This window comes from Coccinella septempunctata, chromosome 6 (assembly GCF_907165205.1).
Source record: "Coccinella septempunctata chromosome 6, icCocSept1.1, whole genome shotgun sequence".
Lineage (NCBI taxonomy): Eukaryota > Metazoa > Arthropoda > Insecta > Coleoptera > Coccinellidae > Coccinella > Coccinella septempunctata.
Window position 1 is genome coordinate 34,443,908 of NC_058194.1, and position 18,585 is coordinate 34,462,492.

An 18,585-nucleotide genomic window follows, 5' to 3' on the forward strand; every position below is an offset into this window, starting at 1 on the left:
GACTAGCGGTTTTATTCATTATAACGAACATAATTATTACTCTGGTCGTTTTGTTATACTTTTTAAGTCTATGGTTCCACCATAGACATAGACATAGAGAAAGGGAAAGGGTCTCTTGCACAGAACACTAATATAAGTCTCTTGTCTCTGCTATGAGACAAATATCAAAATCCCGAAGAACATAGTCCATTATATTCTTTCTCTATGGTGGGTAGGTGGGTAGTGTTTTGTGATTGTTGTTTTGATTGTGATTACTCTGTAATCTGTGAATGTTGCCCAAAATAGAGTTTACTTGTGTGCCTGAATTGATAAATGATATCCCATTTAGAGATATCAGATAATTTTCGATATGCAAAAATGAAAACTCTGTCCTGTTCACATCATAAATACCTACTTATTTTTATTGTGAGCAGCTGATGGTGAGATGATACATAAGACAAACTGAAAAATGTGAATACCTTAGTAGTCTCTTATATTTTACCGTTGTTTTGAATGTTCCTTGAATCAATTAACGAATTACGTCTGTTAATTAATGCGCGATCAAGTTAAATCTTAGGTTATGGCCTTTTAAGTTGTTTTTCATTGTCCTAAAATAATGGATGTGTATTCTTTGTTTGGGTCGGTTTATGCGATATTCCTAAGAAAGTACGAAGAACTTTGAACTGGCAATCTAAATTTTGTGGTCACTACCATGTGACAATATTGTATATTCTAGTATATATTTCTTTATGTCAAGAAAAGAGAAAGCTCTTATTTATGGTGTTGAATGTACCATATACCTGTAATATGGGTCCAAACCTTCTCATGGTTAAATTTAGCACTAGAGCAAATTGCCTGCATTTTTTTTATCAGTACTAAAATGTAATTCATTATAAATTTGGAATTTCCAGTGTTCTGAAGAGCAGTAATGGCACATGAACCTTCGATACCAGAAAAATATGGTGAGTTATATTTTCATATCTTGTACCTAAGAGTAATAGGTCAAAGAGGTGGTTTCACTCTTGAATTTTGACAGAACTCCCAATGACCTTCAGTTCTGTCTGTTCAGCGCTCTCTTTGAGCAATACTGGGAAGATATTTATATTATATTGTATGAATATATTACAACTTGTCCATGTGTAAATTATATTATTTATATTCTCTAAAATAGCGTTTTCATTCAAATCGTGAGTACTAATACATAACTTGTTTTTTGTTCCAATCAAGAAAAACATTGAAAATGAAATTCATCTTTGGCATTTGGAATTTAGATTAGAAACCGACGAATGGCCAGATGCACCGTTTCATTAAACGAGATTAATTCCTTAAACATCTTTTTTTTTCAATAGAGATTATATGCTTGAACGTCGTTCAAAGCTTAAACTTTGTTTAATCAAACGGTGCATACGGCCATAAGATGTCATCTTAAAACCGACGAAATTACAGTGACTCCAACGAGATAGTTTGATAGAGTCACTGTAGACGGAATAAGAAAAAATTCGTTACATCCGTTCGAATTTTTTTTGATCTGATTGGTCATCCATATCAGCTTAGATGAACCATGATGGGTTATAGTCGGCGGTGCCCTCGTCATTTTTTGCGAGCATCATCATTCTGCCAAATCTGGCGACAGTTTCATGTAAGCGCAATGTCTTTTGTCACTACAAAATCCAATCAGTGATTGCTGTTTTGTTTTGGTTTTAGACCTGTTCAAAACAATCGCACATTAATCTATTCATAATGTCATTGGTCGCACTCTAGTGTGATGTAGAGTATTTCCCAAAGATATTATAAAGATATAATATCTTTGGTATTTCCGATCTTCGCCTCCTTGTTTCCAAATATGGGGTACTCTAACGATTTCTCAAAATCAGCTGATTGTTCGTTACCGTGGGGCACACAAAGCTTTTTATTATCACTATAAAGAGGTATTTCTGAGAAAGTTATAGTCTTATCACTCTAATCTAACGTCGGGGAGATAGTTTTTTCCAATAACATGCACAAAACACAATACTCGACCAAAACAGCATGCGAATCAATGGAGGAAAAAGCTTGTGTGCCCAACGGCAACAAACGCTTAGATGATTTTGACAAATCGTTAGAGTACCCTATTCCGTTTTAAAGGTCCTTTCAAAATTGAGATTTACGTCATTCTTTTTGAAATACCAAATCTTTCAGTTATAAGTTTTTTCAACAATGTGTAATAAAAAAATTTCCGTAATTATAAGACAGATTTCTGAGAAATTAGAAAGTTTATATTTGAAGAAATCCACTTATGGCAAGAAAAACATTTCACGTCACTCAAGTGAGTCATATTATTAGACCAATGTAAGTGGAATAAGATCCCTACTACATATTAGCTGAACCTACGAAAAAACAAATTATTTTTGAGCATACATATGAACTTACTTTCTCGAAATCAAGATTGGAGTTTCTGAAATAAAGTAAATTATTCCATACATATACGATGTTTTTCGGATAATCGCGAAAAATCGTTCTGAAAGATGAATTCTTTTCGCCATGGATTTGTTGAAATCATCCGATGGTGAACGACCGCGACCAAGTTACCAATAGAGAGAAATAAAGATTTTCTATTTGAATCCCACGACAACCCAAGATATAGAAAGAGTTGTTACTCTTTGCTATATCGTGTATAATAATTATCATTATTATTATACTTATACATTTATACTATACTGAGTAAATAATTCATCTTATGAAGAAAACATCCCTTTATATAAATTTATACAAAGTATGAGAGGAATGCTATTTGTGCACGACAGGTTTTCGATAAAAACATTTCCAACTTACTAATGAAGTGTTTTTTCATACAGTGCGTGAATAAAATTTCGATTATGGTCGTTTTCTGGTTGTACCGATTCTTTCTTTGAATCATTGATATTTTTTGGGATAAACATAACGTTAAACCATAATATCTTTTCATTTGCGGAATAACAAATATAGGGGGAAATAAAGGGTTAGACCGGATTTTCCGATATGTAATTAAATATTTATCTACCCGATAAGAATATTATAGTCGTGGGTACTGTTTCTAGATTCTACATTCATATAGGTGAAGTTTGATATTTAAACATTATAATATAGGTATTTCATATAAAGATATGACGTGCTTCAGTAGTGGTGAAAACGAAGTCAAGACTATAAGGAATGGTAAGATGGGTTTGGAAGTACCTTATAGCTAAAGATTATTATTAAAAAAAAATTCATTATAATGTTCAGTGACCTACAATAATCTAGATTATTTAGATTAGAATATCATGTAAAATAAGAAAAAAATCTTATCCACGTTTGAATTGCGAAATTTACATATTAGAAAATCTCTTTTTGTTTGATAAGTTCATATTCTAAGCTTGTAAATCTTTCTCTCTATTCCAAAAAATTTGTACCCGAAACGCTGTACCGCAAGCTGGTTCGGAATTGGTCAGAAAATAACGAGTAGGCCGAAATTACCTACACATCATCTTTTCAATTGAGTTACTTAGCTCAAGTATTTGTTGATTGAATTAATTTGAGCGCAAGAGCCCGATAATACACGAATTCAGTTCCCACATCTACCGGTTTATCAATAATTATAATAGGAAATATTATGTCGTGTTTCTGTTGTTCAAGTGATAAACGAATTAGCGAAGGTGAGTTTTGATACAGATCGGGATTTACCTTATTGAAAGGATATGGTTTTAGTTCTTAATCCTTTTTAATTTCTATTCCAAAAGTTTAAAGTCTTTTGCTTCAATTATTATGGCAAAAATATTTTCAATATTCAGTCATGTACCTACGTCCGTATTCGGATTATCATATATATAAATGGTAGAAATATGAGAATTAGTAAGGTACCTATACCTACTTTACACTACAGGTCCACAGGATCAACTTAAAAAAGAGAATTACATTTTGATGTTCATTAACATGAGTAAAAACTCATGGATTTTTATCGAGTTTCGGCCACATCAATGCAATATAACAGGATGGTGACAAATTCGATACTCCGCACCACCATCTTCCAAACTATAGCAGATAGAAATTGCGTTTCTTGATAAAAAAGTTTCTTCTCCGCAAATCCTTCATGATGTTTCTCAATTTCTGATATATTTGTTATTTTCAATTTATTTCAGAAAATCGGAAAGATATATGGTTTTCTGAAATCTCCTTTTTTCATTTATTAACGATTTCCATGAAATATTCAGATCGTCTTATTTTATTGTCATTAATACCCGTTTGGATCGACTTATTTAAGGCAGGCTTAACAAGTCACTCAAGTCAGTTATTGTTGCGGCAACTGCTGAAGAAATCCGAGAAATAAGTGCCTATATATAAGCTTTAACGTTGAGCCTGACTTGAATATGTCGGTGCATAGGGACATACTACTCTAACTAGTTCAAATCTGCATTCTATATTCTGCATTAGGTTGCGCGTCTAAACGTTATATTAAAATTATTCAATATTTTTTGCAGGACAACCAATACCTCATGATCCAGACTTCAATGGACCCCTCAAATATCGTTCTTGCACTGATGTTATATTCTTGATGGTATTTTTGATTTTCATAGGCTGTTGGACTGGAATTGCTTTATTTGGTGAGCATTTCTAATATTTGTTCGTTGTTGAATTTCACGCATTCCTTATTCGATCGAAAATTTAAAATCCTCCTGAAACAATTTCTTTTTTGCACTCTTCCCTTGGGTAACTCAATTACTTTACAAACTGTAGGTATACTAAAAATTTATTTTTATATTCAATATAAATATTTAAGCTTACAACAACGGGGATCCCTCCGCAGTCTTGGCACCAAAGGATTCGAATGGTTTGAGATGTGGCATTGACGAAGGGGTGACAGACAAAAAGTATCTATTTTTCTTTGATATCCTAAAGTGTGTCAATCCGTCTGTTCCTTTCCTAGGATGTCCTACCACTCAGGTACCTATCTGAAGTTCACCGACATTTGTCATATATTTTTATTCCTTGTTTATTTTACAGGTATGCGTTGATAAATGCCCAGATATTGGAGAATCAAAATGCAAGTATGAAATACGTAATAGAGATACAGATTGTGTTAAATCGAAATATCCAACTACTAATGGTAAGAGTCAATCTAATTTGTAAATGTCTTTTCGTTTACATAATATGCTCATGCTTTAGTCTCAAAATGCGGATATTCATATTCATAAATATAATAATGATGATTAATCAAGTTGAAAGCTTACTCTAATATTCTTTTTTGCTGTTGATCAATCTGATCTTTAAGGCTGTTCTGTTTGGTGTGTTGTGAATGATATTTATCGTTTAGGCATTTCAAAATTTATCAGAAATATAGGTTTTGCATAAACTTTGAATGACTATTTATTTGAAAAATTCTGAAAAATTTTGAATGAATCTAAATAATGTTTGTTTAGCATAAGGAATAACAAATATTTATAAAAAAATAAAATATCATTGGGAGCAATAATGAATGTGTTGGCTGTGCGCCTGTGCTACTAAATATGAATCTCAATTGTTTTTTCATCCATCAGTTTTGAATCGCTGCTTGTTTAATGCCATTCAACTCAAAAATCTCGAAAATATTTCCAAGAAAGAAGCTCTTCACAGAAAACCAGTAACACATTGGCCACCCAGTATAGATCATAGTAATGATTTCATTAACTGGGAACACTTAATTCAGGTATATTACTCATGGATTCTCTAAACTCTAGTTAGATTTATGAAAGTAGTGAGAATGATGGTAGTAATTTTATTTCAGGATTTGCTTGCATGCTTGTTAATACACTAACAATTGCATGATGCTGCTGCTGCAGGATGTCGCTATTAAAAATATTGTGATATTTTTCTTGAGAATGAAAGCCATCTAACATATCGCTTGTTGTCTGATAAAATATGAATTTTCGCTTTGAAATATGCACAGAATTTAAAAAAATCTTTATTTTTCGATTTGATAATTTTTGCTAGAATCAGTGTAACTCGAGGTCCGTTCAATTCATATAAAGTGGTTCTAGAAATACCTAAATACATCTTATATTCTTGGAAATTGATTTTTAATTCGTTAACTTGAATCCATACAATATGATTTCATACAGGAAAGAGAAAAATTATAAAAATATTGGAAAACCCTGACAGTAATTAATTAAGTCACAAATTGGGGCAAAATTGAAACACAAATAGATTGATTATTTTGTAATTGCACAGTAAATTCTTAAAGAGCAATCCAGAAAAAAATGAATATACATAATTAAATTACTTTATGAGTTGAATATGTCTGTTATTATGTTTTTAATAATTTCCAGTTCAGGGAAGATGTATTCCTATACTGAATAAGGAATGGACTCCTACTAATGCTGAAGCTAAAAATGTCGAAAAAGCAGTACAAAATGTTAAATTGATTGCAGATACTGAACAGGTACGCCACAAGTTATAATTTCATTTGAGTGTGCGTATGAATTCTCTAAAAAAAAAAAAATAAAATAATGTGATTGATAAGCTCAAATGAAAAAATTACAACTATGAATAATGATTGGCTTGAATTCTAAGATTTATCACTAATTTCACTAACATTCCCCTAAGAGCAATTCAGCAATAACTTCCCAGGTATTAGGAACCCTATAATTCAAATCTTGCTTCTTTGGATACTAATTATACAAAATTATTGTATTCATTTAGGGTTTGACAAAAAACCTAACATTATATGTGTTCCAGCTTGGTCAAAATGTTGTGAATGATTTAATGACATGTTGGTCAAAAATTTTACTATTTCTCTTTGGCACCTTTATCTGCACTCTCCTTTACATAATGATGCTTAGGTGGATTGCCGGAGTGATGGTCTGGTGTTCTCTTTTTGGGCTCATTATAGCATTGGCACTTGGTAAGTCTTGCAAAGAATTCTTTTATGTTTATTATGTTCACTATTGCCGAGCATAAACATTTAGGATCTATCACAAGAATTCGAAAAAAAAGTTTTGAGAATTATTTTTTGGAGATAATAGGTAACTTGGTGAAATTTGGTACTAACTTTAGGTATATATAAGTTATATTCTGTATCCAGTTCAAAAAAATTAACGTTCCTATATTTATTTATTAAGCAGGTACCTAATGGAAACTCGAATTTCGTATCACGCTCTATCGCAGTTTATTCCTGTTTAACTGCTTCTATGACCCAAAGGTCTGACTATTAACTGGCACAAGTTCGAGGTTCGCTCGGATCTAATTTATTTCAATTTTTTGTATTTGGAATCTTTCAAAGGCTTTGGAAATAATAAATTTTGGTCGTTTCCAGTGTTTATACATTTATTTCATCCAATGGATATCCATATCTATATACTTTTATCTTATATGTATCGAATAAAAAAATCCAATGGCATTTAAATGTTTTAGGCGTTTACGCCAGTTGGTACAAGTATGAAAAAATGTTGAAAGAAGAAAGAGATATAGGCTATCAGGAAGTGGCAGAATCATTCCACAATGTGAAAAAATATTTCTGGATGACGGCATTGATAATATGTATGGTCACTTTGGTAATTGTTCTATTAGTTACAATATTTTTGAGGAAACGAATAAATCTGGCAATCACTTTGATTGAAGAAGGAAGCAAGTGAGAATTATTTTTAGGTATAGAAATGCAATAATACTAATTAATTTTTTCCAAGGGCTATTTCTTCTGTCACATCTGTCCTGGTTTTTCCAATTATTCCTTGGATTTTTCAAATTGGAGTAATAATTTTTTCTGTCTCAATTGGTTTGCTTCTAACAACAACAGGATCACCTTTATTTGTTACTAAAGGGAAAGGTACAGGTATTTGTCTGCAAAGGCTGGTGAGTCGCTTTTTTTCCTATACCCACAGAATTGTTTGATTACTATTATTTATTTTTCAGAATAAAATTTGTAACCCAAAGGATTTCAATAATTTGGAATGTCCAGAGTTAACTTGCAGACTTATAAAAATGCAACACAATGATTTTTATGATTATATGCATTGTAATGTTGAACATTTCAAATTAATAATCCTCATTTCATACTTATATTTTTAGGGTTTAATATTTTCGGATTTTTTTGGGGAAGTTTCTTCGTTTCTGCTTTTAGCCAAATGGTGCTTGCAACAGTGTTTGCCACTTGGTACTGGACTAAACCACGTCGTAATTTACCTTTCTTTGCAGTTACTTCAGCCTCTTTAACAGTACTCAGGTAATATCATTAATAGGAATAATATTTCTTCATTTCACTTCCAAAATTCAATTTAAATTTTGGTTCATAATATATGTATAAATAAATAGCCTCATATAACGTTCAACTTTTCAATTGACTATTAAAACAAAACATTCATTTTTATTTGTTAGTGAATAAGACAATGAAAATGTTGGTAGGTATAAAATATTAGGTTCTTTCGTTTGCATAAAATGTGTAGCACTTTTCTGCACTCGATTTTAGTATTCGTTTTCTGATTGAATTTACACCAGTGTAGAAGAGGTGTAGTTTATCTACAGCTACACTTTTTATGCAAACGAAAGGCCCTTATGTGACAACAAACAGTAGAAAGTAATGTCATTATTAGCAGTACACATTGTTGTTTAATTATAACTTGCAATACAGTAAACCTGACTGAGCTCTTCTTTAATATTTTTAACTTTAATATTTGCTGCTTTTCATTTCAGGTATCATATTGGCACCCTTGCATTTGGTTCTTTAATCATAGCAATATGCAGGATGATCAGATTAGTGTTAGAATACATTGATAGAAAATTGAAGAAATATGATAACGAAGTAACCAGAGCCATAATGTGTTTACTGAAATGTTTCTTCTGGTGCCTTGAAAAGATATTGAAATTCATTAGTACTAATGCATACATTATGTGTGCAATACATGGCAAGAACTTTTGCACAAGTGCCAAAGAGGCCTTTACATTGCTAATGAGGAACGTCATTAGATTTGTGGTCTTGGACAAAGTAAGAGTAAAAACTTTCTGTTTTTTGTATGCTAAATATTCTGTTTCAGGTTACCGATTTCCTTTTCTTTGTTAGCACTTTACTCATCAGTATTGGAGCTGGATCAGTTGCTTATGTCTTCTTTGCAACAGACTTGACATCTTTGGATAATTCAAATTTGAATTATGTTGAAGTGCCTATTGTTTCAATTGTATTATTCACTTTCTTCATTTCGAAAATATTTTTCCATGTTTATAGCATGGCAGTGGACACATTGTTTTTATGTTTCTGTAAGTAACTTTTTTTTTTCAGTTGTGTGTAATTACAACTAAGTGTTGTCGTTTTCAGTGGAAGATTGCGAGAGGAATGATGGCTCTCCAGATAGGCCTTACTATATGTCCAAAGATCTAATGAAAATATTTGGAAAGAAAAATAAAATAGAGTAGTTCATTCTAGTTGGTTCAACTGTGATACGTTTTAACTTGTACTGAAGATAAGCAGAAGTTGCGGAATCCATTTTGTTTAGAGTAGTTTTTATATTGATGCTCAAGTTGTATATTCTTTATCTGCATAAAAATGCCAAAGTATTAATTATGTATTACTAAATGTATGTGAAAAATTAACAAATTATTTTTCATAAAAAAATGTAATTCTGTAATGGTGATTATCAATATATTTATGCATATGTTGTATACTTAATTAAAGGCACAGTTTGAAATGATCATGCAATATTATCCTAAATAATTTCTAATATCAATTCCTATCTTGGAATTTCCATCATTTGATAGGTATTTGCTGCACATATCCATACCATGTTAGTTGCTCACAGTATTATTAACTGTCCCCTGTTAACTTTAGATTTTGTTCATCAATGTTAGATGAAAATATAAATGAATAATTTAAATGTCAGGTTCACTTGGTTTGGGACAGTTAAACACCAAAATTGTAGTGGAAAAAAAAAATAAATCAAAATTGGTTACTATAAATATGGAGTAGTAAATTATTTAAATTAATTTATTTTTCCTGTAATGCTCACTGCACCAAGTGTATTATAATTACAAATATTTATTCATTCACCAATGATATCAGAATTATCAGAAAGTTTCAAAGGTACAAGTCCATTTTCGTCTACTCTAGATAGAATTTTACAAATTAAAGGAGACTCGACACCTAAAATATATTCACAATATCTGGGCTCCAATAAGTAAAGAGAAACAGCATTTAGATTGGAAGTATTCTCCAAACATTTTAATTTGACTTCTGTTTGTCTCGGTTTACCAGTCTTATCACATATTTCTCCATTTGAATAAAAGTGAGATAACTGCTTTCTTTGGGAAACTGATTTGGGTCTTTTCTGAGGATGATCTTTCAACCATTCGATATGTTTATCCCTCATGAATATTCCTAAATTGATAGAGATTTTGGTGCCATCTTTTTCAATATGATATTGCTCCACTGATTTTCCGTAACAAAATTCGTATCTCCACCAACCAGTTCCACCAGTTAAACAGTTTTTTCCTGCCAAAAAGTTTTCAACTGGTGAAGTATCGGTGATTGCATTTTCTATTGAAATAATAGAAAATTCTCTTTCAGTTAAATCTATGGGTGTGATTCTGATACCTTCAAACTCTGACTGCATTCTGAGTTGTTTACTCTGAGCTTTTAATTTAGCCAAGTTATACGGTTTAACTGTGCTACCTTCAATAGGCGTACAATTAATTGGATGTTCTCCACTTTCTTTAGGCTTATATTTTGGATGAGAACATAATAGGGGAGATAATATTACTAATTCATATTGACATGTTGAGGTTTCTTTCAATGAATACACATCATGCTTTCCATGAGCATAACATACATAAAGTGCTCTAGTTTCACGAGGTTTGTTGTTGTTCAAATCACATGTTGTTCCATTTCCCATATGAATTTCTAGGTAAGGCAAATTGACATTTTCAATTTTTTTGACAGGAATTTGACCCATTTCATTTTCTGTTTGTTGAAACTCTTTTAATAATTTATTATACTCTTCATCATTCCATTTCCCTAGAATATATTCTTGAAGTTTAGTTTTTTTGCCTTCTCGGTCTTCATGATACTGCCTCACAAATTTCCCATGACAAACTTCATAAGTCCAATAGGATTCTAATCTGTAGGAGCATAAAGATTGACTGAATAAAGGAGCTATAAGCTCCAATGCGGTAGGGCCCTCATATTTATCTTGGTTTTCTTTACTGTCTTTTTCTTGGATTTTCGGCAGATGACATTTATATTTCTCCTGATGTGATGATGTTACTATTATAGATTCTCCATTCATCAATTCTAAATCCTTAGAATTGCTGTCTACCCAATTGATATCAAAGAGAACTGTATCATCAAATCCTCTTAGAGAATGTTCAGCTGTATTAACTCCAAATTGTAAATAAAAACAATGAATAAATAACAAATCCAAATATTTCATGATGAAGACCACTACAGCACAGAGGTTGTCTCTGCTACAGCAAAGAGTTAGTTTGACTATGAGTTAGGTTAACCAAAGAAAGAACAGAATGGGTGTGTTCATAAACTTACTCCGAGAGTAGAGTATGAGTATGGTCATGCTCAGAGAGCATACTCTGAGGAACTAAAAGTACGTTTGTGAACGCTTCGGGTAATCAGAACTTACTCAGAGCTTGCAAATCGTTAGAGTTCCCTATGGCAAAAGGCAAACAAAGATTATAGAGTTAGGAGTTAGGTTAGGTTAACTATAACTATAATCTTTGGGCCATAGCACAGAACTCAAGGTAGGGGCGTTATTCTATAACCTGTTATTCAATAACCTGTTATTCAATAACTGTTATTCGTTGAAGTATTAAATAACAGTTATAGGTTTAGCAAAGATAAGAATGAATGAAATAAGAGCACAACAGTATGCCAAGAGGAATCCTTATTATTATAGAAAAACTTTGTGTTAAAGATCCTGAAAAATAAGAGTTTGAAGACGTTGGGCCAGAATGATGGTGGAAAAATATAGAATTGGTGGATGCGCTGTATTTGTAATTGAAAAGAGCGGCCTCTCAGAATATTAATTGTGGAAGTTTAATAGGAGAAGGAGATCGTAATAGCACAACCCTCTTGAACCTAGTGTTATGAGGGCTGTGGTAGTAGTAGAGTATGACTGAGTTTGAATTTAACCTTTGAAGACTCATAGTTAATAAAGTAAATTAAATAAATTAAATTAAAATGAAATTTTTGCCATTTTGGGGCCTGGTGGTTCTGCTCGCTTCTAGTGATGGCTCGGCATGTAAATGCAACCGGCCGCGAGGTCACAGAACAGACTTACTTTATGCGCGAGGTTAGGGGAGGTTAGAATCATGCCGTTAAGCCGGAAGAAGGTATAGGTCCCCCACTCCGATTTTGATAAAATTTGGCACGGTGATTGGGGTCGATGAGTAGATGATACGAAATTTAAGCTCAGGTAAATCATTTTTGTGGAAGTTACGCTAGATTGAACATCTTCAGGTCACGGTTATTTTAGGTCCCTGAGGAATAACGCACAGGTAGGAAGAGCGTGTGGGAAGCGTGGGTAGAATGCGTGGGTTGGGATGCGCGGGTAGAAAGCGTGGGTTGGGATGCGCGGGTAGAAAGCGTGGAATCTGGAGAATAATGAGCTTTACTGATGTAAAAATGCTGAAAAACAAGCCTTACAAATGAGGGTGGAGCTTAATAAGTGGGCGTGGCCTTATAAAAATGGGCTATGGTTTTACTTCTAAGGGATGGGGTCAGGGACAAGGTTGTCTCTGGATGGGGCCGTCCGATTTCGATGAAATTTGGTACGTATGGTTATTGAGGGTCATAGAATCAATTGCGATCATAAAATATACAGGGTGGATCTTGAATTTGAGTGTAGAGCACTTTTTAGGTTGTCAAAATTTTATGCCATAAATCGATCGGGATCGTCGAGATGTCTCCTAGACTGAGTAACATAAATATTCTGTATCTTGAAAATTGTAGAAGTTATGGAGATTTTTTGTTTTTTCAAGGTTTTGCCAATATCTTGCTCATTATGTGCCCTATCGCCATCAAACTTGGTGAGGACGTTCCTCTCGTCAAGACGGTTCTTTTGAACCCTAAGGTACAGCTGGATTCCCAACGGTTTCGGAGTTATAGAAGTTATTGTGTTTTCAAGGTTATCTCCTTTTCTCCCTTATCCTTCTACCGAAATCGACCAAATTTGGTAGGTCGATTTAACTACGAAAGACGCATCTTTGAGACCCTTAGGTACAGCTGGATATCCAGCGGTTTCGGAGTTATCGATCTTTTGTTTTGACAAATGATCACCCTATATCTCGCTCGTTTTCCGACTGATCGCGATGAAACTTGGCAAGAAGAATGTTGTATTTATAACGAGTCTTTTGAACCCTTAGGTACAGCGAGATATCCAATAGTTTCGGAGTAATTCTTCTTTCAGAATGGAGTATTTGGACATCTCATTTATGGAGTTAGCTTAAGCATTTACTGAGTTATTGACCTTTTGGTCTTGGGAAAAAGACCCTCTATCTCGCTTATTAGCCAACCGATCGCGACGAAAGTCTGCATGGTGAATCTACAGAGATTTGCGATGATACTGTGTGAATTTCAGCGCTCTAAAATAAGTACTTTATGGGTGCAAAATGGAAAGTCTGATAATTTGATCATTCGATTTTTATAAGATTCGGCAAGCTGAAAGAGCATAATTTTAGGGATGCTACGGTACAATTTTTAGCACTCTACGATGAATAGTTGAGGAGATAATAGGGTGCAAAGTTGAACCATTGACTAATCGATTTAGATTATTTTTTGCAGGAAGAATCTACATCATTTGTTGATGTTACCGTAGCAATTGGAGCACTCTAGAAGTAGTAGTTTACGAGCAGTGACGGCTCGTGCCCATAAGGTGTGGGTCGGCCAGACCCAGGATATACAGGGGAATATCCTGAAGTAAAATTAATATCTATTTTTTCAACCAATAACTGAAAATGAAAACGCGGAATCCCACCATAATCTCTGTTTTTCTAAAATTAAATATTGATATATTTTTTGTCGATTAACCCTTAATAACCTATTCTAATTGAATAAATATTCTTTATAGAGTGTACAAGACAAAAACAACTCAATTTCTGTTTGAAAATTGTATAGTTTTTGTTTGAGAAAAATGGTGTTACATATATGTAACGCTAATAGCTACAGTTACTGAGAAATAAAATAGATTTGCCAGTGAAATTTGCGTTACATATGTGTAACACTAGGTTATTATGGGTTAAGTTTCTGAAGATAAGTTGGATAGGGTTGCGGCTAAGAGATGGAAAAAAATATTCAATTTTATTTCCCAAAAATAAATGCAATCAGAAATGACATGTTTTTCAGCATCTTGATGTTAAGTTATTGGTTGAGAAACTACTCATTGATAGAAGACGAAGGTAATTGAAAAGCAATTGGTGGGTTTCAGTGTCTTCATTTTGAGTGGTTGATTAATATTGAAGAAATATTAATTTTATTCCAGACTTATGCCCCATCCTGTAGATATAGTCTGATTTATTTTTATACAACAGTGTATAAAAGTTTCGTTTTCAATGCGATATAAAGGCTTGTTTTTGGAGAAAGAATGTACTATACTTCTTTGTTTTTGCCCAGCTTTTGAATAATAGTTTTATTCTTCTTCGGTGTCTCTCTGTAAATACCGATAACAAATTTATTACAACACAAAACGTCAATACGAATCAAAATTTTAAGTTAACTGAAACACATCTACAATTTTGATTTTAAGTGAAAATGTACTAATTTTTCCTTCCTTTATTTCACCATTCTTCCTTCTACTGTCACATGATCTTGTGACAGGATGCAAAGTTTGTTTCGATTTGCTACTACTCCAATTATTCAACAATTAAAGAAATTTAGAATCCACTCAGATTGTCAAAATTTACGAAATGAATCGAAGAAAACTGATAAACACGTGCACCCCTTTCTCTTATTCTACGACACTGACCTAATTCAATTCATAATATGGGAACAGCGATGCGGATGCGATTCTTATATCCCCACTCCGAGGCTCGGCCGGCCGGCCTACGCGTATTCAAGAAGCTTCGAAATCACCGTGCCCTTATAAATTCACTAGGAATTACGAATTTTTATGGTCAAAAAATCACTAAACTACTCTTATACGGTCGGAATACCCTTTTTCAAAAATAAACTATTCATTTAATAATAAAAAAATCTAACTATAATTAGGGATATATTATATTTTCATTGACTAAAACTACTCTTAAAAGGTGCGAATACGCTCTTTTCTAAAATAGACATAATATTTAATGATTAACTATTCATTTGATAATATAATATCTTAGAATAGACAATGAGGAAATCTAGAAATATGACAACTAAACGACCAAACCATAGCAAGGTAGGCCCAACTCGTGCTGGCCGACCGTGTATGTATCTAGCAGCGACGTAATACGATGTTCAACTTGGTGATAACTGCGTGCGACGTAGGTGCTGTATAGTACAATAACTTGAAGCGTTTCGCTAGGCTACTGCCGGCTGGCCGACCTAGCGTGTAGCGTGTTTATCGTAAGGAAAGAGAACTTCGAAATAAACTAACTCAGGGCGACAGGGGCGTCACGTTGATCGAAATAAGTTGTCGTACGTATTACTAGGGAATTAATCGAGAATTTAATATCGAAATTAATCATTTGGAATAAGTTTTGAAGAACAAAATAATTATAATTATTTTCCATTTCTCGATTATTTTTGGGTCGGCCCGGCCGACCCTGCATACCCGGACGAGCCGTCATTGTTTACGAGAGAATTGACCCCGAAATATGCCATTTCTAGGCCTCTGAGTTTGCCATTTTACGGCCTGGTAGTTCTACCCGTTTCTAGTGATGGTCCGGCATGTAGATGCAACCGGCTGCTAGGTTAGGTGAGGTTAGAATCGCGCCGTTAAGCCGGAAGAAAGAAAAGGTCCCCCTCTCCGATTTCAAAAATATTTGGCACAGTGATTGGGGTCGATGAGTAGATGACACGGTTAAAATTTCAGCTCAGGCAAATGAGTATTTTGGGAGAAAATTGAGGCCGAAATACGACATTTCTCGGCCTCCGATTTTGCCATTTTGCGGCCTAGTCGTTCTACTCGTTTCTAGTGATCCTCTGGCATGTAGATGCAACCGGCCGCGAGGTTAGGTGAGGTTAGAATCGCGCCGTAAAGCCGGAAGAAAGAAAAGGTCCCCCTCCCCGATTTTGAAAATATTTGGCACAGTGATAGGGCTGGATGAGTAGATGATACGGTTAAAATTTCAGCTCAGGCAAATCATAATTGTAGGAGAAAATTGACCCTAAAATATGACATTTTTAGGCCTCCCAGTTTAGCCATTTTTGCGGCCTGGTGGTTCTACACGTTTTTAGTGATCCTCTGGCATGTAGATGCAACCGGCCGCGAGGTTAGGTGAGGTTAGAATCGCGCCGTAAAGCCGGAAGAAAGAAAAGGTCCCCCTCCCCGATTTTGAAAATATTTGGCACAGTGATAGGGCTGGATGAGTAGATGATACGGTTAAAATTTCAGCTCAGGCAAATCATAATTGTAGGAGAAAATTGACCCTAAAATATGACATTTTTAGGCCTCCCAGTTTAGCCATTTTTGCGGCCTGGTGGTTCTACACGTTTTTAGTGATCCTCTGGCATGTAGATGCAACCGGCCGCGAGGTTAGGTGAGGTTAGAATCGCGCCGTTAAGCCGAAAGAAAGAAAAGGTCCCCCTCTCCGATTTTAAAAATATTTGGCACATTGATTGGGGTCGATGAGCAGATGACACGGTTGAAATTTCAGCTCAGGCAAATCATATTTGTGGAAGTTACGGTCGGTTAAAAATCTTCAGGTCACGGATATTTTAGGTCCCAGAGGAAAACGCATAGGCAGAAAGGGCGGGTGGGAAGCGTGGGAGGGAAGCTCGGGTAGAAAGAGTGGGTTGGAAAAAAAAAGAAAAAAAAAAAAGTGGGTTGGGAGGCGCAAAAAAAAAAAAAAAAAAAAAAAAAAAAAACGTGGGTTGGAAAGCGCGGGCAGAATGCGTGGGTTGGGTTGCGTGGGTTGGGATGTGTCGGTGTGAGGCGTAGGTGGGATGCGTGGGTGGGTGGCGTGGGTGGCGTGGGTTGGGATGCGTAGGTGGGATGCGTGGGTGAGGTTGCGTGGGTGAGGTTGCGTGGGTGGGTGGCGTGGGTGGGTGACGTGGGTGGGTGGCGTGGGTTGGTGGCGTGGGTTGGTGGCGTGGGTTGGTGGCGTGGGTGGGTGGCGTGGGTGGGTGGCGTGGGTGGGTGGCGTGGGTGGGAGGCGTGTGTTGGGTTGCGTGGGTTGGGATGCGTGGGTGGAGGCGTGGGTTGGGTTGCGTGGGTGGGTGGCGTGGGTTGGTGGCGTGGGTGGGTGGCGTGGGTGGGTGGCGTGGGTGGGAGGCGTGGGTGGGAGGCGTGTGTTGGGTTGCGTGGGTGGGGATGCGTGGGCTGGGATGCGTGGGTTGGAGTGCGTGGGTGGAAGGCGTGATTTTGGTTGCGTGTGTGCACGGTCCCTGAGATATCGACTTTAATTTTGAGGAGGGGGTTTTGGTGGGTGAGAGCCCCACACGAATCCGCAGCATTGCACCGCCCGCTGCGGAGAAGCCGGTTATCGGTTTCCCCCTACCTCGTGGGCACAAAAAAAAAAAAAAAAAAAAAAAAAAAAAAAACCTCGGTTAGGTTAGGTCGAGGTTAGGTTAGGTCGAGGTTAGGTTAGGTCGAGGTTAGGTTAGGTCGAGGTTAGGTTAGGTCGAGGTTAGGTTAGGTCGAGGTTAGGTTAGGTCGAGGTTAGGTTAGGTCGAGGTTAGGTTAGGTCGAGGTTAGGTTAGGTTAGGTTAGGTTAGGTTAGGTTAGGTTAGGTTAGGTTAGGTTAGGTTAGGTTAGGTTAGGTTAGGTTAGGTTAGGTTAGGTTAGGTTAGGTTAGGTTAGGTTAGGTTAGGTTAGGTTAGGTTAGGTTAGGTTAGGTTAGGTTAGGTTAGGTTAGGTTAGGTTAGGTTAGGTTAGGTTAGGTTAGGTTAGGTTAGGTTAGGTTAGGTTAGGTTAGGTTAGGTTAGGTTAGGTTAGGTTAGGTTAGGTTAGGTTAGGTTAGGTTAGGTTAGGTTAGGTTAGGTTAGGTTAGGTTAGGTTAGGTTAGGTTAGGTTAGGTTAGGTTAGGTTAGGTTAGGTTAGGTTAGGTTAGGTTAGGTTAGGTTAGGTTAGGTTAGGTTAGGTTAGGTTAGGTTAGGTTAGGTTAGGTTAGGTTAGGTTAGGTTAGGTTAGGTTAGGTTAGGTTAGGTTAGGTTAGGTTAGGTTAGGTTAGGTTAGGTTAGGTTAGGTTAGGTTAGGTTAGGTTAGGTTAGGTTAGGTTAGGTTAGGTTAGGTTAGGTTAGGTTAGGTTAGGTTAGGTTAGGTTAGGTTAGGTTAGGTTAGGTTAGGTTAGGTTAGGTTAGGTTAGGTTAGGTTAGGTTAGGTTAGGTTAGGTTAGGTTAGGTTAGGTTAGGTTAGGTTAGGTTAGGTTAGGTTAGGTTAGGTTAGGTTAGGTTAGGTTAGGTTAGGTTAGGTTAGGTTAGGTTAGGTTAGGTTAGGTTAGGTTAGGTTAGGTTAGGTTAGGTTAGGTTAGGTCGAGGTTAGGTTAGTTAGGTTAGGTTAGGTT

General features: G+C 35.5%; 3 protein-coding genes across 3 annotated transcripts; 1 reads left to right on the forward strand and 2 right to left on the reverse strand.

Moving 5' to 3' along the window:
• The first annotated feature begins 131 nt into the window (after positions 1-131).
• LOC123316047 (choline transporter-like 2) lies at positions 132-9,351 on the forward strand. Its single transcript, XM_044901958.1, has 14 exons — positions 132-207; positions 891-941; positions 4,452-4,574; positions 4,751-4,914; positions 4,975-5,077; positions 6,276-6,388; positions 6,685-6,850; positions 7,360-7,576; positions 7,632-7,797; positions 7,858-7,960; positions 8,014-8,167; positions 8,635-8,926; positions 8,976-9,195; positions 9,254-9,351. Exons 2-14 carry the CDS (start codon positions 908-910, stop codon positions 9,349-9,351), a joined length of 1,953 nt encoding a protein of 650 aa, XP_044757893.1. The 5' UTR covers positions 132-207; positions 891-907.
• A 623-nt stretch (positions 9,352-9,974) lies between these two features.
• On the reverse strand, positions 9,975-11,360 carry LOC123316048 (endoplasmic reticulum lectin 1). The gene has a single exon (XM_044901959.1). It carries the CDS (start codon positions 11,358-11,360, stop codon positions 9,975-9,977), a length of 1,386 nt encoding a protein of 461 aa, XP_044757894.1.
• A 489-nt stretch (positions 11,361-11,849) lies between these two features.
• On the reverse strand, positions 11,850-17,467 carry LOC123316049 (extensin-like; the record flags this gene model as incomplete). The annotated part of the gene is made up of 2 exons (XM_044901960.1): positions 11,850-11,858; positions 16,950-17,467. Coding segments are annotated over 2 exons (527 nt in total), but the record flags the coding sequence as incomplete, so codon positions are not given.
• Positions 17,468-18,585: the final 1,118 nt, after the last annotated feature.